This window comes from Hyperolius riggenbachi, chromosome 1 (genome assembly GCF_040937935.1).
Source record: "Hyperolius riggenbachi isolate aHypRig1 chromosome 1, aHypRig1.pri, whole genome shotgun sequence".
Taxonomy (NCBI): Eukaryota; Metazoa; Chordata; class Amphibia; order Anura; family Hyperoliidae; genus Hyperolius; species Hyperolius riggenbachi.
Window position 1 is genome coordinate 104047306 of NC_090646.1, and position 27959 is coordinate 104075264.

General features: G+C 42.1%; 1 protein-coding gene across 13 annotated transcripts in view; it reads left to right on the forward strand.

Moving 5' to 3' along the window:
* The window catches only part of PROM1 (prominin 1), a 290410-nt gene that overhangs the window by 197061 nt on the left and 65390 nt on the right, over positions 1-27959 (forward strand). For all 13 annotated transcript variants that reach the window (XR_011030564.1, XR_011030551.1, XR_011030552.1 and 10 more), the window contains 3 exons: positions 8717-8876; positions 18938-19090; positions 23231-23354. Coding sequence is in view for 4 of the 13 variants with exons in the window: in XM_068277815.1 (XP_068133916.1) it covers positions 8717-8876; positions 18938-19090; positions 23231-23354 (437 nt within the window). In the remaining 9 variants the exon portion in view is untranslated. The remainder of the gene's footprint in view (positions 1-8716; positions 8877-18937; positions 19091-23230; positions 23355-27959) is intronic.

The following is a 27959-nucleotide window of genomic DNA, read 5'->3' on the forward strand; positions in this document are numbered from 1 at the left end:
GCACTATACTGGCGCACTATACTAGCTATACTGGGCACTATACTAGCTATACTGGGGCACTATACTGGCTATACTGGGGCACTATACTGGCTATACTGGGGCACTATACTGGCTATACTGGGGCACTATACTGGCTATACTGGGGCACTATACTGGCTATACTGGGGCACTGTACTGGCTATACTGGGGCACTGTACTGGCTATACTGGGGCACTGTACTGGCTATACTGGGGCACTATACTGGCTATACTGGGGCACTATACTAACTATACTGGCTATACTGGGGCACTATACTGGCTATACTGGGGCACTGTACTGGCTATACTGGGGTGGCTAGAGGGCGTGCACAGCAGTCTGTAGGGAGGCCCAGGCTTGATGATGTGTGAGGGGCCCCAAAATTTCTGATGGCGGCCCTGCCTCTAGTGGAAAAAGGGCCCTTTCAGGGTGTGCCATGTTAGACCAGACTACTTTAAAAAAAATGTGCAGGTTTATAGTTAATCATAAGCCTGGAAATAAGCCTATGTCACCCAAACAAATGTATCTTGAAACAGGGGCGTAACTACAGGAGATAATTCCCTGCAACTGCCCAGAGCTGTAAGGAGCCGTAACTGGCAGAGCTGTAAGGAGCCCAAACTGTCACTTCACCTCCTCTGATAAAGGGGTAAACCATTCAGATCAGGTCTTTTTGTGGCTACATTTGTTATGGGTGTGAAAATTATGTTGCTCACATGGGTTTTGTGACCTTTGGAAGATGGGCCCCCAGGCTGTGAGGGGTTACCAGGGGTAGGCAAGGGAAGGGTAAAAACTCTAGAGGGCCTCATCAAAGTCTTGCTTGGGGGCCTCATGATTTTGTAGTTATGCCCCTGTCTCTAGAGTTGTAACACAAACAGCCCTTGCGAATAGGATCATTAAACAATGGGTGTTAGGCTACCAGAACAGGCTCTAATAGAAGGTTGTACCAATGTCCAGCAATGGGACATTGGACTGGCAAAAAGGGAGAAGAATGGGGAAGGTAACAGTACGGGGAAGAAGAAAACACTGGAAGTTAGAATGCTCAGTTCAAATGTCTCATTATACACTCAAAAATGATATAATGGAACTAATGTAGACTCACTAGATTAATGGAGAACAGAATTATTGGAGGCAGCTGCTAACAACTGCCTCTAATAATCCAGCATGTGTACAGCAGCCCCCAAAGCCAGTTATCCGCCAGGTCGATCAACTTGAGCAATTGTCGGCCGGCAGCTCAGTTCTCACCGCTCGCCCCACCCATCACGTAACGGCATATTTGTGCTGTTTCCTCAGTTCTCCGCCTCATTGCAACAGAACCCATCAGCCTATAGGCTGACAACCCATCCATACAGCCTCGGCCCAGCGATATTGCCCTTTGGGCAACATCTATTGAGCATGTGTAGGAGCCCCGAAACTGGTCATACAAATTTAGATTTCCACCAAATGCTCTAAGATGATCAATTCTGAAAAGAAACAGTTCAGAAGAAATTGATTATTACCAGGCAGAGCTTATCAATTGTTAATAGATTTCAGCAGGGATGCATTAAAAAAAATCAATCTAACCGCAGTGTTCCACTGTTTGATACAGTGTTACACAATGGGGTGACAGTCTACCGTTGCTCTTGCCCCCGCCTCCAACCAACCTAGATTTTCTGTCCAGTCCAATCAATACTTTTGATCAATTTTTGTAAAAAAAAAAAGAAAAAAAAAAGGGCGGGGGGATCAATGTGTGTATGGGCACCCTTAGGCTGAAGAGGTATTGTGGACATTGATTTGTGCTGTTAGAAATTGTGGTATTCACTGTAACTTTTAGGGGGGGGGGGGGTGGCTAAGGAATTTGTTTTAGAAAGGATTTTCCAGAATTAAAGGGAAGGTTCAAGCAAAAAAAAAAAAATGAGTTTTACTTACCTGGGGCTTCTACCAGCCCCATGTAGCCATCCTGTGCCCTTGTAGTCACTCACTGCTGCTCCAGTCCCCCGCTGGCAGCTTTCTGACCTCGGAGGTCAGGGCCACATTGCATACATTTTTACGCATTCCAGCTAGTGCAGGAACAAAAATTTACGCGTTGCACCACTAACGCGTAAAAATGTATGCGTTAATGTTCCTGCACTAGCGGAAATGTGTCAAAATGTACGCAATTCGGCTCTGACCTCCGAGGTCAGAAAGCTCCCAGCGGGGGACTGGAGCAGCAGTGAGTGACTACGAGGGCACAGGATGGCTGCATGGGGCTGGTAGAAGCCCCAGGTAAGTGAAACTCATTTTTTTTTTTTGCTTGGACCTTCCCTTTAAAGTGTAGTTAGAAGCTCATTCAGTGGCAAGGCTTTTGGTTCTGTTTTATTTCCTGCGGTGTTTGTTGTGGTCTGTCTTCAGACTCCTGCTGCACCTTGCCTGTCCCAGAGGGCAAAACACCCACTCCTTATCTCCTGCATGGTACTCCTCAGCAGCTACTGTCCAGACTGATGTACAAATAACCTCCTCACTATGAAACAGTTTGAGAAAGTGAACAGTGAAATTCATGTTTATAGCAGATCTGTCATTATCATCAAAGGACAGCATTATAACCATAGAGAGTGATTTCGGAAAATTCCCCAGCCTCATTGATCTTTTAAATCACCTAATGCTTCATCAGACATACATCTAAAGAAAGCATCAGGCAATGCGAGTTGACTGTCAGGCCAGAGCTTACAATACCCTGACCTTTTAGGCTCTCTATTTATTTTGAAGTTCAGAGACATGGAGATGTTTGGAAGATAATGACTGCAGTTCATCATTGGTAGATGAGCTCAGTCCAAAGAGCAAACAAACGCGCCCTGCACTGTAACATAACATCTGTATTTGAGAAGGAAAGGAGCCCAGGTTACGTGTACTCTCTTAACAGCTCGACAGTCCCCTCTCTATGGATAAGTTCCCCTTTAAAAGAGAAGAACTGTTCTTGTTATTCATGTAGAATGGATATTTTTGAATGTTTTTGGAAGCTTCCTGTTAATTATGTACACTTAATGTAAATATACTAATGACCTGCTTTGTTTTCTATTACTAACAAAATCTTTTTGGACCTGTTATTGGAATAATAATTCAGCCATTCCTTGTAAGTTCTTCAAGATCGTGCAGTCCTAAGGGATCCATTGTGTTTCTTGTGCCATAAAGTCAGAGCTTTCTTTAAACTGTTTTATCTGTACAATGTAAATTGGAAAATGCTCCTCATCTAGCAGCGAATTTGTATTACCACAACTACCGTATAAGTTCTACCCTCCAGTGGTCAGTAGTGATATTGCACCAAGTTAATAAAAAGTCTTTTACTTGTAGGTGTACTGGATCTTACGCCTTTGGGTAGCTGCAGTAAAGTCAGTTGAAAGGTCTCTGGGAATATAGCAACTAAATTTTTTTGAAATTCACCCAATGTAATAAAAAGGCAGACAGTAAATTTTAGGGGACCAGTTTTTCATGCATCTATGCTTTTGTCCCACAAATAGTGCCTTGCTCGGGTGCCTGGAGGACTTCTCCCATTGTCCCTCCACTTTCCTCTCAGGTTTGGGTGCCCCCGATCCAGCTTGTCATCTCCCTCTGCCGCCTGAAGCATAACTTGAAACAAAATAAAGTATATAATTTAGGATGAGACCAAGGGGTTGGATTGACTGAACACAAAAAAAAATCTAACTTTTATAATTACATAATTATAATAATAAGGTATATAGAAGAATATAAAATCTTTACTTTTATTTCTCAATATCCAAAAATAAAATATACATACATATATATAAAAAGACCAAGCTCAAAATGCACATATGGGGTTAGCATGTAGTAAGGTATTACAACCTTAAAGCACCAATATTGTATCACTCTTATTGGATAAACTGGCCAGTTATCTAGTTCTTTATATGCGCAAGAAAAAAAAGAGACTTTTAAAGCCCAAAATTTCCTGAAAAGGTAGGTAGGATTCAGATATGTACTTGTTGCTCCCTATGGAAATGGTAGTATAGGTTAATGTTGGTTAATATATTCATCCAGATATCACCATAACAAGTGAACTAAGTCCGTCAGTGTAAACAGGTTTTATGCAAAATTGTCTTCTGATGTAAACTCCAGGACAGTTAGAGTTCGCCAGGATGAAATCCTTGTGCAGAAATGTCCCTATTTAGGATGAGTTTGCAAGTTGCAGGGGTGCTAATATCACTGATAAAAGTTCATATTGCGGAAACATCAACAGCCTAGGTTTGAACAGGATAGATATGTATAGTCCGCCAGGTTAACAACCTTATGCAGTATAATCCCAAAATCCTAGCTGTATTTCCCTGTAGAATTGTACACAATAGTGTGATTCCACCTCCATGCAAGATATAGCAGATTAGCATATGACAGATCACTTAGTTAATGGCAGATCAGTTTGGCATTGTCCACAACCATTCCGTGCAGGAACACATTCCGTTTCCGTTTTTCTTTTGGATATATAAGCTGAAAGCATTTAGAGCACCAGGCCTTAATGATGGCATTGACTATGCCCCCTTTTTGTAGATAAATTTTGATCTTGTGGGTTGGCTGTGTCTTGTGGTCTCCCTTGGTTTGTGTTCTGCCGTGTGACTTTCCTGCCCTATTGAGAATTCGAGGAGATTGATAGTATGTGATTGTAACTTCCTCACATCTAATAGATTTTGATTGATTGTATATATTATTGTGGTGGGTGGCTCTCTGCTGTGCACCCCCCTTCCTCCCTCCTCTTGGAGGTTTTGGGTTCCCGGCCTGTCCACCTAGGGAACATGGATTTGATTGAATTAATTTAACTTTAGAAATTTTCAATTAATTTAATATTGATTGTATGATTTTGATTTTTTTGAAATTATAGTGATATGAATTTATCTATTGTGTATTATAATGTATGTATTGCATATTTAGATCTATTGTTTGTTTACACTGTGTCAGTCGGGAGGTGGTGCTATGGCCCCCTCTGGCCACATATGGTGCGTGCGATCCCCGGCCTGTGTCGGGCCTGTGGGGTGTCCAGGAGCGCGGGGTGGTCGACCAGCTGCGTCTGGGCCATTTATGGGGTTCTATTCCCTTGGCCCGGATTTGCATGCGAATGGGAGACCCCCGTGCGTCTGGCTTCCCTGCAGGCCTGTGGTGCGTGGACCTGTTGCGCGTTGTGGCCACTGTGGTATGGCGCTAGGGCGGCCTGGGGCACACCATGCAGCCTGCTATTCCACCAGCAGGGGTCGCCTGTCCATGCCATCTGACTGGACCTCAGCGTTCCAGCGTGTGCTCCAGATTCGGGCCACGCCCCTCTTTTCTATAGGCTGCAATTCCTTCTAGTGGCCTGGGGGCGTGGCGCGATGGGACTGGGAGTGCAGCGTAGTGACGGCGACGCCTGCCCTTCCTCCCGTATTCCGCCTGACGTCAGGACGGTGACGTCAGAGAGGGGCGGAACGGCGTTCCCCGGCCGCCCGGCGCCATTAAGGCCGGCATCTTCCTCCGGAGGGACACACTTCTGGGGGCCTGCCCTGACGATGCTGGTATTCTGACCAGCGAAACCGGTCGGCTACTAGGCCCATTGACAGACTTATCTCGCACAGGGGAAAAGCATGGAAGGCACCGCTATTAATGCACATACAACACTTGGATGAGTATCTTTTAACTTTTTTTGCCTAAACAAGTTGATGTGGAAACGGAATGTGTTCCTGCAAGGGACAAAAAGGGGGCATAGTCAATGCCATCATTAAGGCCTGGTGCTCTAAATGCTTTCAGCTTATATATCCAAAAGAAAAACGGAAACGGAATGTGTTCCTGCAAGGAATGGTTGTGGACAATGCCAAACTGATCTGCCATTAACTAAGTGATCTGTCATATGCTAATCTGCTATATCTTGCATGGAGGTGGAATCACACTATTGTGTACAACTCTACAGGGAAATACAGCTAGGATTTTGGGATTATACTGCATAAGGTTGTTAACCTGGCGGACTATGCATATCTATCCTGTTCAAACCTAGGCTGTTGATGTTTCCGCAATATGAACTTTTATCAGTGATATAAGCACCCCTGCAACTTGCAAACTCATCCTAAATAGGGACATTTCTGCACAAGGATTTCATCCTGGCGAACTCTAACTGTCCTGGAGTTTACATCAGAAGACAATTTTGCATAAAACCTGTTTACACTGACGGACTTAGTTCACTTGTTATGGTGATATCTGGATGAATATATTAACCAACATTAACCTATACTACCATTTCCATAGGGAGCAACAAGTACATATCTGAATCCTACCTACCTTTTCAGGAAATTTTGGGCTTTAAAAGTCTCTTTTTTTTCTTGCGCATATAAAGAACTAGATAACTGGCCAGTTTATCCAATAAGAGTGATACAATATTGGTGCTTTAAGGTTGTAATACCTTACTACATGCTAACCCCATATGTGCATTTTGAGCTTGGTCTTTTTATATATATGTATGTATATTTTATTTTTGGATATTGAGAAATAAAAGTAATGATTTTATATTCTTCTATATATAGTCTCTCTTCCCTTTGCTTGAGGTTTAGAATTGATTATGTGGGGTCTTAGACCCAGGGAAGCATATAACGCCTTGTGATTTATTGGACCTAGACGTGTGAAAAAAATTACAATAATAAGGCATGTTTCAGCCTCTGGGTAGGTGTACTACACAACTGCATAAACCACCATTATATAGCGTAACATCTCATGGATAAATTGGAGTAAATAAAAACATTAAAGCGAACATGAACTCAAAACTTCCTCTCTGCTCTAAAAGATACATAATAGCATAATAACCTTTAAAGAAAAACATTTCTTTGTTGCATTGATACAAATCCTGAAATACATCTGCGGTGTGTCTACTTCCTGCTTTCATGGAAGCAGACACAGGGTTAACATCCTGTGTTTACAAATTAGCAGTTCTGCCGTGGCAGAGGAGATTGCTGAGCTGACACAACTGAAGATATCAAATTACAGTGGTGATTAATCACAGATGTGGGGGTATTAGACAGGCTAAACTCTCTAAATACATACAGGGTGCATTACTCTATGTTTCCCTTCTGTCCTGTGCAAGAGTTCATGTCCACTTTAAACTTGAACTAACCTGTATTGAGAAGGGCAGATGATTGCTTGCCCAGAAGGGTCAGGATGATCCCTGGTCCTCCTTTCTACTTTGCAGGTGTCTTCTGGACTGCTGCAGCTGTGAAGTTTTAGGCAAGTATCTGATATCCCTTCAGGACTCTGAACCCCACCACTTGCAGCCATAAGGGAGAAGTGTGTATCAGAACACTGCTGTCACAACAATACTGGGTGAGAAGACATGTGGCAACTAAACAAGAAGAGGACCCAGGATGATCAGGATTCTTGCTAGGGGAGGGAATATCTGGTTTTCTCTATACAAGTGAACACTTACATAGTCTTTGAAGTTCAATATTAAAATTTGACTCCCATACAGGTAAAACAGGAGCTGTCCAGGTCAAGTGCCACGGGGAGAATGGCCAGTACAATTTATGACCTGCTCCCTCTTCAGCATAGTGCATGCTTGGAGTACCTGAGGAGGAAACATTGTCTCCAGCTCCAGGCAGTGTGAAATGCTTCGTATAGGACCCACAAGTAACTTCTGCTAACATTAATACTTCACTTCATAGTCTGGGAGGGGGCATCCTGCTTGTTTTAGGCATGCTTATTTCATAAAAATAAGATAGAATAATGATCCGGATCATTTCATGCTCAGGCGAGTGCTTATATAATGAAGGAATAAACGGTGCTCCACTTCTTGGATCCTCTATAGATCTAGGTCAAAGTTCAAAATTTAAAACACACACGTCTTGTTCTTATGAAACAAGTCTCTTTCAAGTCTCAACATTACAGATAGCAACATGACGGTTCTTACTGAGAAATTGGTCCCGGGGCAAAAGAAAAATGCCTTAGATTCCAAAACCAGAAGTCAAACCCCGACAGAAGAAATTGTTGCATGAAATATTTCATGTGGAAGTTAAAAGGAAACTCTGACTATATGCCTAACGCTCCACTGAACATCAGTTTGGTTTGTGCCACGTGTGTGCTGTGACGTTCATGTTTCACCCTGTGCCTTGTTCTTTCCGTGCCACGACATACCAGAATCCATCCTTTTATTGCATAAACTGAATTCTAGGCTAGTTCCAACCAAAATCAATATTTCAGTTCTTCTTAGGTCTACATAAAAGCCTTTGTGATTGTCTGGAAAGGAAATTACAACGTGAATGTCTCAGTATTGGTGTCCCAAAGGGATATCAGAAGCCAACTTGTGGTTGCTAAGGACCATACAAAACTTAAATATTGACTATGGGTGGAACAAACCATCAAGATCAAGTTTAATTAACACTTACATCTCAATGTTTTAGGCAGTGTACTTTTGATTTGTACCAAAAAATAAAATGACCATATTCTACAGGTCATTATCTATTGCCAAATACTGTACAGCAGTAGAGTAGCCCATAACATCCAGTAATTATTTTTTTTACCCTACTTTTCTACATAAATGCTAAATGTGGTTATTGTAGGTTGCTTCACCTTGAATATGCCTACTGAATAATCTTCTATAGCACCCGTAACCCTTAGCTGTACAGTTTGAATCACTGGAATTCTAGTTCTGTGCTGCCAAGATCCATCTTCCATTCCCAATCAACATAAGACCAAATACAATACAAATTACGATGTTTTATTTCTTGCTTTTTTTTAGATGTGAAGAACATCTTGGATTCCATTGGAGTAAATATCACCAGCTTTTCAAAAACCATTCCAATGCTTCACGTCGTTTCTAACTTGTCATTGTACCTAATGCAAAGTGAGATGTACGTTCGAGAGTATTACCCGGTTGTCGAACAATACGACTTCTACAGGTATCATCTATACATTCAATTTATAACAGCAAAACCAATTCTGAAACCTGAAAATACTAAAAGTGCTACATTTAAAAGGAATCTGAAGTGAAAATAAACTTATGAAATAATTAATTGTATGTGTGGTACAGCTAAGCAATAGAACATTAATACCAAAGAAACAAGTCATATATTGTTTCCAGTAAACGGAGAGTTAAAGAGAAACTCCAACCAAGAATTGAACGTTATCCCAATCAGTAGCTGATACCCCCTTTTACATGAGAAATCTATTGCTTTTCACAAACAGACCATCAGGGGGCGCTGTATGACTGTTTTGTGCTGAAACCCCTCCCACAAGAAGCTCTGGGACCACGGTACTTTTGGCAGTTTGTTACAATGTAACAAGGTTCACAGACAGGAATTAGCTGTTTACAGCTGTCTCTAACAGCCAAAACAGCTAGCAGCAGCTACATAACCTGCCCACAGTAACAATGTCACCATGTAATAAATGTCAGAATGTAAATCGGGGAGAGGAAAGATTTTACAATGGGCAAACACTGACTAAATCATTTATACATAATGATTGTAAAAATGAAGCAGTTTTTTATTGCATTATTTTCACTGGAGTTTCTCTAGCTTCAGTTGTTATCTACTCAGATGAGCTTCTCTGTGCTCCACGACCAAATTGGTTGCTGATTTCTGGAGCACTATGCATCAAAGAAACCGTGACTGACAGCTTCACATAAGATTTAGTGAGAAGAGAAGTTCAAAGGATCATTAGCTCTGCAAACCACACTCGGGACCATATGCAATTCACTTTTTCACCTGAGTTTTCTCCTAGGTGATATTTGTGAACTTCTCAATAAAATGCATTTTAAGCCCCCAGAAGGCAAGAATATGCTCAAAATGATTTTAGTAGTACTTTTTTACCAACTTTTTGGTACTTTTTTAGTTGGAAAGTACTGGAAAGTTATTTAAAATCAAAAATGAAAAATTATCTCCTGGGAGAAAACTCAGGTGAAAAAGAGAATTGCATATGGCCCTGTGTATTTTAAACTATAAAACAGAGCAAACTGCAAATATGACAATATGGTTTAGTGCTATAAAAACAGCTATATAACTGAAAATAAAAATATGAGACTATTTTCTTTGCTACTAATGTTCTATTCCTTATCCGTACCACACATACAATTCATTATATCATAAGTTGTTTTTCCGCTTCAGTGTCACTTTAAATAATACTAATTATATTTTTATTTGAATGCTAAACTCTGTTCCTTACATTGACCTGCCCAATGTGTACATATTCAGAATAATTAGTGAGAAATTACTTTATGTGGCAGAAATAAAGTGTAACTGACACTCTTTTGAAGACAGAGGGAGGCAGTTAAGACAGAGGTAAAGCTCCCAAACAAATTCAGACAGGCACTCCGGGATGCCCCAGCTGGCTGCAGTAGTCCTTGTCTCTGGTGTTAAGGCTGTTACCCACCTTGCAAATTTTGTACATGATTCTTCTGATGAAAAGCGGTTTTGGTTTTTTTAGCAATAATTTCCTGCGATCTCTGTGAATGATTAGCGTGCGAGTGATTAGCGTGAGTGATCACGCATGTGCGGGATTAGGCAAACAAAGTTTGCGATGCAAGGCAATAACGACCATTGCGACGGATCGGATCTTTAACATCCCCGACAACTCCCACGCAAAGTGCTGCGTTCCTTTGAACTCTAGTTCACGCCAGTCATATGCCGTCGTGTGTTTCCATGAGTTGGAGGATGGTTCGGGGGGAACGCTATTCGGGTGACGTCCCTGTGATTCATCGCCCTGCGTCTTCAGGTGGGTATTCAGCATCAGTCACCTGAAACTGCAAAAGCATCTTCCAGCCAAGAGGGCACTTACAAGCCTCCTGTATTTCACCCGTCTTCCTACCATTAGTGTCTTTAGTTGCAGATTGTGCATTGCAGTTAAAGTGGACCCCAATTAAAAATACAAGATTTCAGAAATACAATCTATTTTCTAAATTATAATAAATAGCAGCCTTTTTTCAGCTGCATGATGGCAAATATAAAATATTTTACATTTATTGGAGAAACCCCTCCCTTCCTTTCATATTGCCGGAACAGAATCCGGCAGACTGGTGGAGGAGATTTAAAACAAGAACAAAACACAGGCTGCTACTGATGATGTCACGGGGAGGTGATCTCAGCTTGTGTGAGATCTCACATAGACGACACCCCTGTGAGGGAGGGTAGCTGATAACAAACACACCCATGATCTAAAACCTCCTACTAAGCTCAGAAGTAATGGCTGCCACCTGTATAACCCTAGTTATGAAAAGAGAAGGATGAAACGCATGCACTGAAATGCTCATAGGCTAGAAGGAGTGTTTATTTATCTTTGTATGTGTCAGAGTGGTGCAACTAAATATTTTGAATAAAAAAATGTTTGGTTTGGGTCCGCTTTAAGCATGCCAGAAAATACAAGGTAAGCCGGCCCTTCCACAGCTTGCTGCAGAATCTAAATGAACACTACATGCTATCTATGTAGCATGCTAATCAGTGTGCCTGATGTGGATGTGGCAATAGGCAATAAAGATGTCTGTCATAGCGATGAGTTCGGATAGCAGTTATTTTGCAGGGAAATTTGGAATTATGAGGCAAAATTGTAAAACAAAATTTCAGACCATTGCAAAATTATTTTGCCTGGAATCGTAATTATGATCCATCATTTTGCAATGGTGTGTAATTTCTCAAAATATATGACTTTCTCATGCCCATTGATTTCAATGCATTTATGTGAAAATGCAAAAAAAATGTGTTCTCAAATGCAAACGTTTGTTTGTTTTTTTAAGCTCCCCTAGACTACAATGCATTTATGCCAAAATGTGTTTTCTCATATGTGAAAATTAGTTTTCTTATTCCTCATGCATTCTTGCAAAAATTATGCAAAATTATGCAATATCAAGGTTAATCAAAAAATCATAATTACGATCAGAGTCGTGATTGTGTAAATTCACTAATTGTGAACTACTCATTATGATTAAAGAGAGACTAAACGAACAAAAATGGCTATTTTTACCTCGTAGTTCGCTTCAGTACTGTCAGTAGAGGTAAACCACCGCATCCCTGAGCCAAAACGAGGGCTTTAGACCCCCCAAATCCCCGGGGGACAATCCGGGCAGCGCTTCCTGAAAGAGGCAGAGTTTTCAGCTGTAGCTCTGCCTCTACTGATGTCAATTGCCGCGGATCTCCGCCTCTCCCCGCCCCTCTCAGTCTTCCTTCACAGAGAGATCCGCACGGCGAATGATGTCAGTAGAGGCAGAGCTACTGCTCAAACCTCTGCCTCCCCGGGCAGCAAAATCCACGACCAAGAAAGTAGTGGGATTTTGCCCCAGGATTTGGGGGGTATAAAGCCCTCGTTTTGGCTCGGGGATGCAGTGGTTTACCTCCACTGAGACTACTGAAGCGAACTAAGAGAAGAAAATAGCAATTTTTGTTCGCTTCAGAATCTCTTTAAAAGTAATAATAATAATTCCAGAATTTGAATAGCACTTTTCTCCTGTCAGACTCAAAGCACTTGAGAGGCAGCCACTAGAGCGCACTCAGTAGGAAGTAGTAGTGTTAGGGAGTTTCGCCTAAGAACTTACTGAATAGGTGTTGGCTTAAAGCGGACCCAAACCAAACATTTTTTTAATTCAAAATATTTAGTTGCACCACTCTGACACATACAAAGATAAATAAACACTCCTTCAAGCCTATAAGCATTTCAGTGCATGCTTTTTACCCTTCTGTTTTCATTACTAGGGTTATACAGGTGGCAGCCATTAGCAATTCCTCCTTTCCCGGACACCTTCTACTCCACCAGTTTGCCGGATTCTGTCCCAGCAATATGAAAGGAAAGAAGGGGTTCCTCCAATAAATGTGAAATATTTTATATTTGTCATCATGCAGCTGGAAAAAGGCTACTATTTATTATTATAATTTAGAAAATAGATTTTATTTCTGAAATCTTGTATTTTTTATTTGGGTCCACTTTAATGAAATAGGAAGAGTCGAGATTTAAACCCAGGTTTTGTTTGCCAGTGACAAAGCCCTTAACCATTACACTATCCAGTCACTGCATGTACCAGAACCACTATCTCGATTGTGTTGAAACTCCTCCCACAATGTGATGTCACGACCATAGTCCTGACAGTTTGTTGTCTGTGAACCTTGTTGCATTGTGGCAAATAACAGCTGTTTCCAGCTGCCAAACAAGAAGTATCTCCCTCTGTGCATGGAAATCTCAGTAAACGATTTCAGCAGAGATCACCTGGCAGGACTAAAGATGTTGGCACCTGTGATAAATCTGAAAATGTAAGTCAGGGAGAGGAAAGCATTTTCAATGGGCAACACTGACTACATAATCTATACATCGATATTGTAAAAAATAAGCAATTTTATTTATTATGTTATTTTCACTACAGTTCCTCCTACGTTTTTTTGATAATGGTGATGTGACAGAAAGCTACAAGATTGCTATTGTAAGATCCCCTATTCCTGGACAGGAAACTGGTTCTACAGTACTGGAAGTCTGTCTATTCCCCACTCTAAATATAAAACTAGAAAAATGTAAACATTTAAAATTAAAAAAGAGTAGCCCAGGTCAGTTTCAGAAGAATAAAATAGTTCATCTTCTACAGACCTAGTAGTTCCAGATCTAGTGAGAGACCATTTGTTTCAGGAATCCATCTGAAAATGGCACCTGCGAATAATGGTGCACGGTGTTGCTGCTAATCCGTTTGTCGCTTTTCGCTATTTAACGTGAAAGCCTTATCGTTATTTAGTGGTGGTGCCTAACCCTAAGACCTCCCTGGTGGTGCCTAACCCTAAGACCCCCCTGGTGGTCCTAACCACCCCCCTGGAGGTGCCTAACCCTAAGCACCCCCTGGTGGTGCCTAACCCTAAGACCTCTCTGGTGGTGCCTAACCCTAAATCTCCCCTGGTGGTGCCTAACCCTAACCACCCCCCTGGAGGTGCCTAACCCTAAGCACCAACTGGTGGTGCCTAACCCTAAGACCTCTCTGGTGGTGCCTAACCCTAAATCTCCCCTGGTGGTGCCTAACCCTAACCTTGACCGTGTTACATTAAATCCATTCACTGTTTTGCAGTTAAATAACTTCTGCAGTTTGGCTTATGTAGGTTAGCATTTGATAAATAACGTTACTGTGCGCAATAATGTCTGCTGTTTGGCATATGAACGGCGCTATTGATAAACAACATTACTGTGTGACGTTTTTCTTCTTTTTTCCCTGTGCGCCATTATTATGCAGTACTAACAATAAATAGTGATATGCGTATCTTTTTAATGCGGCACCATTTTTATGCATAGGCGCTGTCCGCCATTATTCACTGATCCATGTTTCAGGGTTTATAAAAGTCAGAACTAATTAAGTATGACATTTCAGAAATGTTGACAGTTCAATCATATATCACAGTATTTGTTGAATTCAAAATGTTAGGGTAATTTCCATTAGTCCTCTAAGTTGGAAATCAATTGGTTCCACCTGGTGCGTTTCTGTATAGGATGTATCTGCTGCAAATGTTTTGCTTTTGTTGATCAAAACACAATTTAGTGGGCAGTGGATCCCAACTGGCTGTTAGGGAAAAAAAATAATATATGTTGTTGTTATTATTATTAATAATAATAATTTTACCTTATTAAGATTTTTTTGGTAGATTTTTTTTCTGGGTGAGTCATGTGGAATTTCCCTCAAATACTCTGCAAGCACCTGAGCAGAAATATTCAGCAATTTTTCAAGTATGAGAGTTCCTAGAATTCGTTTTTCTGACGACTTACAAATGAATTCTCAAATTCTTACAATACCTGCGGGATCATTGGAATGACTGATGTTGAGGGAGAACAATTCTGTTTCAGCCCAGACACGTTGTATGATAAAACTAACAGCTATGACTGTATATACGAGGGTGTCCCAGTGGCTGCAGCTCTTGAGCGCTTTGAGTCCAACAGGAGAAAAGCGTTTTACAAATTTATGTATGTATATGTATGTATGTATATATATATATATATATGTATGTATATATATATATATATATATATATGTATGTATATATATATATATATATATATATATATATTTTTTTTTTTTCTAAATAGTTACCTTTCGCTTTAAGGCCCCTTGCATGCTGCGTTGCACCCGGTACCCTGCCGCAAGGGCAATGCAGACTTGGCACAGTTCACATAATGACACACTGTGTCCCGGACGTATCCAAATCGCCTCAATGCTAATGCAAAGGCTGCAGCTCGTTACTGTATGCATTATGTAGTAATGCAAGTCAATGGGCGATGTAGTAAGTATGCATGACAGGAGTGCAGTGCGACGTGGAGCGCATGTATGGACCAACGGGTATACTTGCTGGGGGGGCGCTAGGCATGAGACCCTGTTGACGCATCGTATACAGAGCACTAGACAATTGTAAAGAGGCGCCCTAACCGTAGATAAAAGCATCTAAAAACAGTTTAAAATTGACAAAAACGTGAGGTAGCTTACCTCAATGACGACAAATCATTGTAATAAACAAAAGATTTATTATAGCACAGGCAACGCGTTTCGCGGGTCCAAGCCCGCTTCCTCAGGCCAATACAAGTGCCAAGCTAAATGAAATATTTAGCCAAGGGAGCCTCTGTATCGTATACAGAGAAGTTAATTGGCTTCCCCCAAGATTGCAAAATTGGCCCTAGACTATGATGCTCTATAGAAAGGATTCGATTGTGAGCCCCACAGTTAATGACATGACTATAAACTGTGTAAAAGCACTGCAAAATATGTCAGTGCTCTAATAATAATAATACAAATAATATGAAGGTTGCCATATTAATTTCCTATTAAACAATGCATATTGCCTGGCTGTCCTGCTGATCCCCTGCCTCTAATACTTTTAGTCATAAACCCTAAACAAGAATGCAGGTGTTCTGACTGAAGTCTGACTGGATTAGCCTCACGCTTGATTCAGGTATGTGATTCAGACACTTCTGAAGCCAGAAAGATCAGCACAGAAGCCAGGCAACTGGTATCATAATTTGAATTTAAAAGTAAATAATTATGGCAGCCTCCATATGGCCCGCCACAGGTTCCCTTTAAGCCTTTGATGTGAGGCAGAGAAACAAACAAAGTGCTAAAAATGTAATTTAACCTATTGCCGATCGGCATAAAGTCCTGGGGCTTCGTTTTGCATCTCCTGCTTGGTAGGCAATCGCCGCTCGGAGACTGTTAGACAGCGAAATATGAACAGCACAGCCCTGCGATTTAAGGCAATGCTGTACTGTGGACAGCCATGGGACACGGCTGTCCCCTCCAGGGGATCAGAGGGGATCGGCTGTCATAGGCTGAAGCCTATAACAGCCAATCAACGTGATTGGCTGACAAAAAAATAGACAAATGTATTATAAAAATAAATAAACATGGGGGGAGTGATCAGACCTCACCAACAGAAGTCTCTGTTGGTGGGGAGAACAGGGGGAGGGAATCACTTGTGTGCTGTGTTGTGCGGCCCTGCAGCTTGGCCTTAAAACTGCAGTGGCCTATTTTACAAAAAATGGCCTGGTCTTTATTGGGATTAACACTGCGGTACTCAAGAGGTTAAATTGAAGATGAAAAATTAACTCAGGAGAAAAAGTGAATTGCACATGGCCCAAAGAGTGCAAAAGATTAAAAATGATTTTAAGGTAACCATTTAACCTTTCAGTATGTAGTTAATGAAAATACAGAAGTTTCCTTATCATTTCCTAGCAATAATGAATGTAACCTAGCGCTATGTCACTGGCTGCCTCGTTTATCTATTGTACAGAGTGGCTGTACTCTTTGCCCAGTGGGCAGCCTGAACTCTACATGTGTACGAGTGACTCATATTTCTTCTATGTACTACAGTGCACTATCACAACAGGGACTTTATCACTACTATGTGGATCAACATTTGTCCCAGCTGATACCTTATTCAGAAAGAAATTACAGTACTCGTTCATGGGAATTTATATGCTTATGGTTTATCAAGTGTTAAAACTAAACTGTTGTGTTAAAAGAAAGGCAGTTAATGATATGTTGAAGATAAACTCAAATAACAATATTATGTCATTGGGTCAAACTACAGTACATCTTGCCAACATTTCACCTGCTACAAATCTCTAAGCACAGCAAACCTAGAGAGATCTATTATAATAATATTTCAAATATTTGTATAGCACTTTTCTTCCGTATAACTCAAAGCGCATGCGAGGCACTCAGTAACAGTGTGATACTGTGAGACTTGCCCAAGAACTCCTTACTGAATAGGTGCTGGCTTACTGAATGGGAAGAGCAAAAATTTGAACCCTGGTCTCCTATGTGAGAGGCAGAGCCCTTAACCATTACGCTATCCAGCCACTGATGTCAATTAAAAGATTGATTTTCTTAGATCACAACTAATATTCACTAATTTTCAGCTCACACACTGGTGGTCCTGTCCTCCAAGTCTTCAAATTATTACATCCTGCAAAATTGTGTGCACATTTATGGCTGTTTTTTTTTTTCGTGACCGTTTGTGACATCAAATAGTTCTCAGGGCAGAACACCAACCTTCTAAAGCTACTTATATGTTTTTGATTTTAATCAGCGGGACCGATTGTTTCTGATAATTGAGACAGAAATCTAAAGTGAGTACAGTTGTTCACCAATGTCACTGACTTCACCTCTTGCCTGGTAGGATCACTGATCCCTGACATTTACAGACCCCTCTTCCAGAGCCCCCCACATCATGGACCATGCAGGCTGGTATAGTTCAGGGTGTGGAGCCACACACGATTCAAGCTTTGAAGTCTAGCCATACCAGGGTGATAAGAGGCTCAGGAGGGGGCATCTCATGCTTTATGTTTTACCAAAAAGTGTACAGAACTCAGCAAAATGTTATTTTACAAAGTTTGAGAACTACTTTGAATTTTTTTAAAATCCTTTTTCTCAAAAACTGTAAGGTGTTTTTTGAAAAAAATTGGACTTGTTTCCAAAGAAAGAAATTTGAAATCTTGGTGTAATTACGAGTAACTTTGAAAATTCAGATCCTAGGTATGATTATGTTCATGAAACGTTAAAAATTTGCAAAAAATTTTGCATTTCGAATTGTAATTGCAAATTTTGATGCCAAATAATAATTCTGCGAGCTCAACACTAATGTGGTTAAAAGAATCCCTTTGGCTCTAAGTGGCCTGAAACTCTCCTGGTAGAAATTTCTTTTGACATATTACATGTTGTTCAATGCTAAAAAGAGTCATCAAGCAATTGTACATTGTTTGAATGATATAAGCTATGAACATATTCACAGCAGATCGGGCAGGTCCCACTATGAGGCAGAGTGAGAGCAATGTCTGGGGTGGCTCCCTGTAGAGCACAGGTGTCGAACTCCAGACCTCGAGCACCATATCCATGCCAGTGTTTAGGATGGACAAAAAAAATGGAGAAATGTGTTCTACTTCAGTGCTCCCCATCCCTGTCCTCAAGGCCCACCAACATTGAATGTGTTGTGGAAATCCACAGAGGTAGTTAATCAGCTCTACTGAGACACTAATTACCCCACCTGTGCATGTTTGTGGTTTTCTGCTAAACATGTACTGTTGGTGGGCCTTGAGGACAGGGTTGGGGAACTCTGTTCTACTTAATGAACCACACCTTTCCTGAATCAGTCCCATCAATTCATTTGAGCTTTAGCTAAAATGTGTGAGGACCTTCGCCGTTGAGGTCTGGAGTTCGACATCCCTGAGAGACAGCTCCAGGATGGAAGCAGTGCACCACAAATGTGACAAGCGCACCCACGCTCACCGCCACTCCCAACATTATATATGATATATACTAGATTGGGTTCTACTTTAATCCACATAGCTGAGAATCTGATTACAGGATGGGTATGTATGACAATTTACTTGCCCCAGTGCAGTCTTTCTTGGAGAGCCATGAGAATACATATCGAGAACATGACTATATCCGGTGTTTTAGTTGTTGTTGTGACTTATGTGTAGTAAATACGTTTTCTGATTTGTGATTGTCAGTATGATATACTTGCAGGTGGTTGGGCTCTCTGGTCCTCTGCTGCATGGTCACACTCATCATAGTCTTCTACTTTCTTGGTCTGCTGTGCGGTGCATGTGGATATGACCAGCATGCTTCTCCAACTACAAGAGGCTGCGTCTCCAACACTGGGGGTAACTTCCTCATGGCGTGAGTATTATTTGTACAGTCTGCACTCAACTGAGATTTCATAACATTTGTGCACTCCACCAGCTAGCCTGTCATAGCACTCAGGCCCCCCAGTGCTACTTGTGAAATGTTAACATTTCAAAAAAAAAATTGGTTAGAAGATTAGCTAAACTGCCTGCTCTTTTCCACCTGTGGACTTTGCTGGCTGATCTGGAGCCAAATGCTCCAGGTCAGCCAGCAAATCGGAACATGCAAATTAAGTAGGTCTATGTTTCCAAATGTTAACCTTGGTAGTGAAGTACTTACCAGTATGTAGGGAATTAAATTGGACAGGTACAAAAGCAGTACAGGTCTGTAGGATCAAGGTTTACACAGATATTAGACTTCTGGCCTCCCCCAAAAATTATCCATGACAGTCTGATGGTTTTTAAAGGTATATCTTGCCCTCTGCACTCTGTGCATCTCGGGAATAGCAACTGGCCAAACTGGATTTTGGGGGCTAATATTTGTTGCACTCCCTCACCGGTCTGTAAATAAAAAAGGTGCCACAGTAAAAAGGGAGCTGGAGATAGCCGCTGGTAGAATATTGGTGAAATTACCAATATTCTACAAGTTCATTCTGACGGTAGTTTTTATCAATACTTTTCTGTGAACTAGAACCATAAACCCCACCCCACAATACCTAACACTAAGTACTTGCCTCCACTGATGCCTAACACTAAGGACCCCCCCACCTGTGCCAAACCCAAGTCGGTTACCGGTTTCATCTTCAGACTATTCACAATCAAACCCTTTACAGTAAATGTATTGGACATTGATCCTCAACAACAGCTAGACTTCCTATAGATCAGCCCACTAGATCTCTGGAAGGTTTTGAAGTCACCAGAAAGTTTGAAGTTCCTTAGCGAGTAGTGTGGAAATGTTTGCAGGAAGGTTTGTTGTTTGGCATTACTGCAACCTACTTTCTTTCTATGGTGTGTCCCTTATAAGCAGGCTGGTAAGATGTTTGGTTGGCCACTATGTGCGGGAAAGGGGGGAAGAGTGGTGTACAGGGGGACCCATGATAATTTTGCTTTGAGGCCCCTGCATTGTACTATGTGTCATTACGGTTCCTTCTAATCTAGCAGTCAATGTAGCTGAATGGACACATATGGTCCTATGATTGACTCACCACTGACAGTGATGTGTAATGCTCACAGCTGTCATCCACCCTCTGTGTTTATGTAAATATGCATGTACAATCGACACATTCTGTCTCATTCGGGTCAGTGTGCATACCATGTGTGCATGTCTCGGCCTGACAACATCTCTGGATCTAATAAATAACTTCACTGCTTCAGGCATACACAATAATCGGCTCTTGCAATAAAAATATATTTTTAAAACTATGATAAAATGTGTCATTAATAATTTACAAAGGTTTTACAGATATGATTTAGACTTAGCTGATTTATGTTGCCATTGAGGCTCGGAGCACCCAGGTTACTCTTCAGCCTGATCCACGTATCTCCTGTGGTGGCCAGTTCACCATCCCCATCTTCACAGCAGAGTCCATATTGTCTGATAAAGCCAACATTTGTGGGGGACTACTTACCGACTCCTTGACCGCTGCTTATAGGGCATCATTGTTTGGAAATCAGTGGCTCCAGTTTATCAAAGGTGATGCATTGCCAGCGTTCAGGGGTTTGCCAGTAGATCACTGCAGCCAGGGGCGTAACTTTAAATCATGGGGCCCCCCAGCCAAACTTCGAAGGGGCCCCTCAATGGTCACATCCTTTCCAACTTCCCTTCTTGTGACCCTCACTGCCTGGGGGCTTTCCTTACAAGGGTCGTACAAATGTGTACATCGTAATCTTCACACCCATAACAAGTGTAGCCACAAAAACACCTGATCTGAAGTATGGACCCCTATATCAGAGGGCTTGAAATTGAAGTTGGGGTCCCCTTATAGCACCTGCCCCCCCCCCCCCTTCCCCCTGTGGTCTGAGGGGCTGCTTCCCTGTAGTTACGCCCCTGACTGCAGCTACTCAATATAGTCTCTCAATAACTCAACCAACCACCTGACCAAATGTAATGTGTTATTAGATGTAGATGAGCGACCACTAGTTGACTTGAATCGAACCCTCTCTGCATATTGGCACTTTTCATATACATGAAGCATTCACCACCGCAAAGATTGCTCAAGGAAATTTCAAAGGTCAAAGGAAAGAAAAATGTAGAAAATCTTAGAACTCTGTCAGGTCAAAATCAATCAAGGTTATGAATAAATAGAGAAAAGGAAACCAGCAATGAAAATGAGCTTATTTAATATCTCAAATATACAAAAGTGCAAAAATACATGAACATTTCTTTAATCAGTATATCCATCATATTCATACATAAGCACAGCCTATTCAAAAATGTGAATTGCTATTTTTTTCTTTATAGATGTTCTCTTTAGGCAACAACGTTGACTTGTTTCAGGTCACTAGGACCCTTCTTCAGAGTGACCTGTACAATGACAATGTACATCTGATCAAAAATACACTTTTAATGACACATCAAGAGTTATATTACATCTGGGCAACAATGAAGCCATGAAGCACCATCATCAAAAACACCACGAAAGGGAACCTCAAAATAGCAGGAGAACCAGAGGCAGGGTGGCAAAAAGCAGGAGAATCGGAGGCAAAAGAAAAAAAAATAATTTCACATTTTTGCATAGTCCTATGCTTATGAATGGATATATTGATTGAAGAAATGTTCATGTATTTTTTCACTTTTGTATTTTTAAAATATTAAATAAGCTCATCTTCATTGCTGGTTTCTTGATGCTTTTTCTACTTATTCATATCCTTGTACTTGACTGAGATGACATCTGGTGAAGTGTAACGCCACTAAGGATATTTTTGATATTTTCTCCTAATATATCTGATAACAGGTCAGTTTTCAAGGCCAGGGCAAAAATAGAAGGAAAGCAGAAACAAGTTTGGTCTATGAACAACAAAGATGCTTATCTCTAATGCTGGGGATACATGGTACGTTTCTGTACCGTGTATCGACCAGCTGATCCGGCCAGCTGATAGTATTCAGCTGGCCCGATCAAGCCGCTCGACTCCCGCCCGCTCCCGCCGGAGGACAATGGCAGGGAATTGAGCGCTGATTAGGAAGCGCCGGTGGGGACGAGCGGCAATCGATACGCGTGGACGAGCAGGGACGCTGCTGGGGTCGATCCGGCGGCTAATCGGCCGTGTATTCCCAGCATAAGGATGGCAATGCTTGGGAGAACTCATGGAGAAGTGTGTGATGAGTTTGATCAGCTGATGGAATTGTAAGGCTCTAATTTACCGGTAATGATCATGAGCTAAACCAGGAAGTCATCACAGCAAATCACAACCTTACATATCTATCAGCTGATCACATGCTTCTCCATGAGTTCTCGTAAGCATTGCCAACCCTAAAGTCATCTCCTGTTTGCAGACAAATACCAGGGTGATGGTTGAGGCTTTGGGGATGATATTTTCTGGATAACGAAGACAAAACCGAGGCTCCTTGGACAATCCTAATACTTGTAGTGTAACGCAAATGCAGCATTCCACAAAGAGAACACCACAGCAACAGTCAAAATTGTTGGTGATGCACCATGATATTTTGCTGCCTATGCGCCTCGGAAACTGCTATGATAGAAGGTATCAAAGCCATTTTTAAAATTTTGAATTATTAAAATAACATTGGGGAGCCCCATCAAAGTTTTGCTGAGGGACTCCATGATTTGTAGTTATGCCCCTGCCTGGGTGGTCACAGGTATATCCTGTAGGAAACCCCATGCGCTAGAATGATGCACTGTAGGAGCATCTGGTAAGCCTCTGGATGGTTCCACTACTGAAATCACTTTTTTCAATTCCCTTTTGGTACCCTTTAAATACATGACAGTTATGGTGGGGCTGTTCCTTATTCCAGCATGGTCGGTATAATAACATAGATATTAATCTCATTAACTGAATTTTCACTATAAAATCCTGAGTTTGTTGGTGCCCTTACGAATAAAGGTCCTCAGGCTACCTGCTTAATTTCTTCTCTGTGTGATGAATTAGGAGAGGGTGAATATGTTGGCACCTGTTTCCTATATCTGATTTATTATGTTTTATTAACCTTTAATAACTTACATTTATTACTATACAGCGGGGTTGGATTCAGCTTCCTTTTCTCCTGGGTTCTCATGCTGATCGTAATTGTCACATTTCTGGCGGGTGGCAACATCGAGAAGCTGGTCTGCGAGCCGTTTAAAGACAAGGCTTTGTTCAAGGTGAGGATTCATTATATCCATGTAATCTTAGCTTTGTGTCTCGGAGATGAAGGGAACAATCCTGAGTGAGACAAAGTCAGCCCTGGAGACTGTAGCTGTCAGTGTAACAACAAAACACTGCCTATGAATTGGGTAACTAATGAGTAATTGTGTAGCCAAAGTGCTTGGTGGCTGCTGCTGATAGACTTTTCTGTATATAGCCAAGAAAAAATAAAGATAATGAGGAGAGTTTCTTAGTTTCTGTCCCAGGTTCAGTGAAACAGAAGCTCACCTAATTAAACCAATGCTTATCTGGGTAGTCCAAGTGTCAATGTCCATGAAATATACTCCGTTTGTTCTAGAATCTCCAGATAATTCAGAAGAGACAAAACCGGAAACACTAACACTGCTCACAGTGTTCGGGCTACCAAAGAGCAATCACGCAATAGACTTGAAGCCTATAGGCACAGATGTCCTGGCACCGTAGACTTTGCCCTCCATGAATCTACAAACCCCTGCCGAACCGCACCGCAAGTATGCTGGCTGTCCCAGCTGTCACTTCTCCCTTACCAGTTATAGGTAGCTACAGGTGTCCCTTATTATTAGGTAGTCAGAGGGAGTAAGAGAGCATTCGCCGCCGGGAGACTTGGGCCACAGGATACAGCCGGTATGGCTTATCCTGCTGCTGCACAAGTTCCCAGCAACGTTAATTACTATTCCCCCTCTAGGTCGATGTGGATGGTGGGGAATAATGTAATTTGGCTTCCAGCTATTGCTGGAGGCCGAATTACAGTGTTTTAAAAGTAACTTCAGCTTCGTCTTCTGATGGCGCTGAAGTTACTCACTGTGAGCCGCTATAGCCGCAATTCCTACTACGGTCTATGGTGGCGCCGGCTGCGCCCTAGTCTCCTGCGCTGGATTGCGAGTGTTTGGCCTGTGGTACCCTTAGTATTAAGTAGCCTGTGGTGCCCCTACCTGAAGTGAGATCTTGTCAGTGGAATGTCAAGAGCTGGGTGAGTAATCTCTCATTTACGCTCTGCTCAGGACTCTGCATAGGGACGGAGGGAGGGAGTCACTAGGGAGGGAAGTGAGCTGCCTTTCCATCATCAGGCGCCTGTAGGCATGTGCCTGCAATGCCTTATGGTAAATCTCGCCCTGCTTGTAGAGAACCTTGTAGGGATCCTTAAATATTAATTTCTACTCAGATACTAGTAGTTTCTTGAAAGAAAAAAGGTCCTATTGGGTGGCAAAGGCAAGGAGGAAACCCTTTATCCAGTTAGTCTGGTCCTATGAGGGCATTGGGGTTGAAAGCTCATAAAGAAGCAATTGTGTGCACAGCTAACCACCTAGTGGCATTGTAACCGCAGTAAGCAGGTCCTTTATCATGGAAGCAGGAAATGTGTACCCCGCCAGAGGCACTAGGTAAATGGCAGGCGCTGGAGGCACCCACTATGCAAACTGTGGCAACAAATACTAGCGGGCACAAAGTTTGCTAATTAACAGCCGTCTCCAGCGCCCACATTTCCACCTGTAAACTATATTTGTATGGGCGCCTATGGTGGTGCCCAAACTGCTGCAGCGCCTCCGATATATATATATATATATATATATATATATATATATATATATATATATATATATATATATATTTATATATATATATATATATATATATATATATATATATATATATATATATATATATATACATATATATATATATATATGCACCTTGTATGTGTTTAGAGAGTTTAGCCTGTCTAATTCCCCCTCATCTGTGACTAATCACAAGTTGTAATTTGATCCCTCAGCTGTGTCAGCTGGCTGTCGTGGCAGAGAGCAAATTGGTAAACACAGGATGTTAACAACATGTCTGCTTCCATGAAAGCAGGAAGTAGAAACACTGAAGATTTATTGCAGGATTTGTATTAACTGTATTTGTATCAACAAAGAAATGTTTTTCTTTAAAGGTTATGTTGTTGCGGATCTTATGGAGCAGAGAGGAAGTTCTGAGTCCAAATCCACTTTACAATAAAGTGCCAGGAAAGGAGGTTTTAAAGTTAAGCATCCAGAAGGGGAGTTTTAAGGTTAGGCATTGAGGGAGGGGGCATAACTTAAAATTTAAGGCCCCAGGATGGCTAGTATAGTGCCCCAGGATGGCTATTATAGTGCCCCAGGATGGCTAGTATAGTGCCCAGCATGGCTAGTATAGTGCCCCAGCATAGCTAGTATAGTGCCCCAGGATGGCTATTATAGTGCCCCAGGATGGCTAGTATAGTGCCCAGCATGGCTAGTATAGTGCCCCAGCATAGCTAGTATAATGCCCCAGCATAGCTAGTATAGTGCCCAGCATGGCTAGTATACTGCCAGCATGGCTAGTAAAGTGCCCAGTATAGGGAGGTGGTGCCCCCGCGGCCGCCGCTTCTGTTACCTTATGAGCGGGTGGCCGCTTCCGGATTCCCCCAGGCGCCGCTCTCCTTCAGTATCTCCGATAACAGCAGCGCGTCTTGTGGAGGAGGGAAGGAGGCGGGGCAGTAGCGGCGATATGCTTCGCCGCTACCATGGCAACCGCTGCCCCGCCTCCTTCCCTCCTCCGCAAGACGCGCTGCTGTTATCGGAGATACTGAAGGAGAGCGGCGCCTGGGGGAAATCCGTAAGCGGCCGCCCGCTCATAAGGCAACAGGAGCGGCGGCCGCGGGGGAGAGGGGGAGATGACAGACCCGCCGCGGCCCAGCTGGAAACTGCCAACGGACCGGCAGTGGGCCGCGGCCCGGTGGTTGGGGACCCCTGACTTAAAGGATACCTGAGGTGACATGATGAGATAGACATGTATGTACAGTGCCAAGCACACAAATAACTATGCTGTGTTCCTTTTTTTCTTTCTCTGCCTGAAAGAGTTAAAAATCAGGTGTGCAAGTGACAGTTCCTGTCCGGGTCGGAACTGGGTCGCACTATAGCACTGATAAGTAATTACAGCCATAAAACAGGGAAACAAGGAAAGGGATAAAAAGGGTTAATAGGTCATCGATTTAAGCTCTGGCATAGTGCAATGAATATGTCAGTGACAAGGAAACCGTAAAAACTCAAAAACTAGATTTAAATATAAAATAAAACTGTGAGATATCTAAAAGTAATTTTTAGGAGAAGGGGGATAGATACAATTGTTTATCTCATCACTTTATTTTCACTTCGGATGTCCCTTAACCTCCTTGCGACCGCCTAATGCCAATTGGCGGTTGCAAGGTGGCAGCCCCAGGACCGTGTAAGGCCAATTTAAGTCCTGGGGGCAGGGTTTGCAGGGGATCGCGCACGCCAATGTGTGTGTATCCCCGTTTAAGTGACTGAGCTCCGCTCCGTCATCAGTCTACCAGCGGCAATCACCGTCTATTTACATTGTACAGTGCTGCGATCTATGGCAGCGCTGTACTGGGGACAGCCGTGTCACTTGGCTGTCCCTGGAGAGGCTCAGAGAGCGATTGACTCTCATAGGCTAATGCCTATGAGAGCTGATCGCTGTGATTGGTTCACAGGGGGGAGGGAGGGAGGATACATAAATAAATAAATAAAAAAAAGAACAAATAGAACAATAAATAAATATTGGAGCAGCGATCAGCGCCCACCAACAGAAATCTCTGTTGGTGGGAAGAAAGGGGGGGGTCACTTGTGTGCCTATTAGTATGGCTCTGAAGCGAGCTCTTAAAGCTGCAGAGCACTAAATTGTAAGAAATAGCCTGGCCACTAACAGGGTTTAAGCCTATGGTCCTGAAGCGAATAAATAAAAATGGATAATGAAGGCGCATTTACTCTTAGACAAGTTTATGCATGTGTGCATATATATTTTTAATTTTCCAATTTTTCACCAAAGTGCCCCTTTAAATCTATTTTGAAATGCATAGCTACAGAGAAGCCATCATGCATTTGACCTTGTGAGCTGATCTTAAACCTCGTACTAACACGGGCTTGTCATTGTTGTCCTTCACTAAGCTTATCATGTGCAGAAGGCCATTATTAGCAGGGCATTGTAAGAAGGTTTTTGACATGCGATGTGAATGTTGCATAAAGGAACACAGTGTGCTGGTATATAATCCACACAAATATGATGCTCTGGGCAGGAATCCCGTTTGCTTATCCTCTCGGCTCATGTTGTAGTGCACATACCTTCTCAAGCTGCGGCCTGTATGAAAGCCTAGAAGTGTCACTCACTGACTCCCTCTCTCAGCTCCAGGCTCCTGCAGCCAGCTTGGAATTTTCCTTAATACACAAATAAAAATTCTTGGCTTTTACACATTAATCATAGACTTTCACTGTGATAGCGTATGTGAGAGATTTTATACAGCGCTTTTCATTTTCCCTCCTTAGTTATAGGGCTACCAAACGTAAAAGAACAGCAGCTTTAGGAAAACAGTCCTTAGTAAAATATCGCTTTATAATTCAGCAGAATACCTCAGCAGCTCAGGGTGACCAAAAACTACTAGGAAAGTATAGGGGAATAAAAGAGACCAAAAAGCCCTCCTACTAAAAAGCAATGCTCACTGTAGTGTGCCTTTTTAAAACAAAAGGTATTCGCAATATTTTAGTATACGCAATATTTCAGTTGTAAGTGAGCGACTGTGGTCTCCCACAATG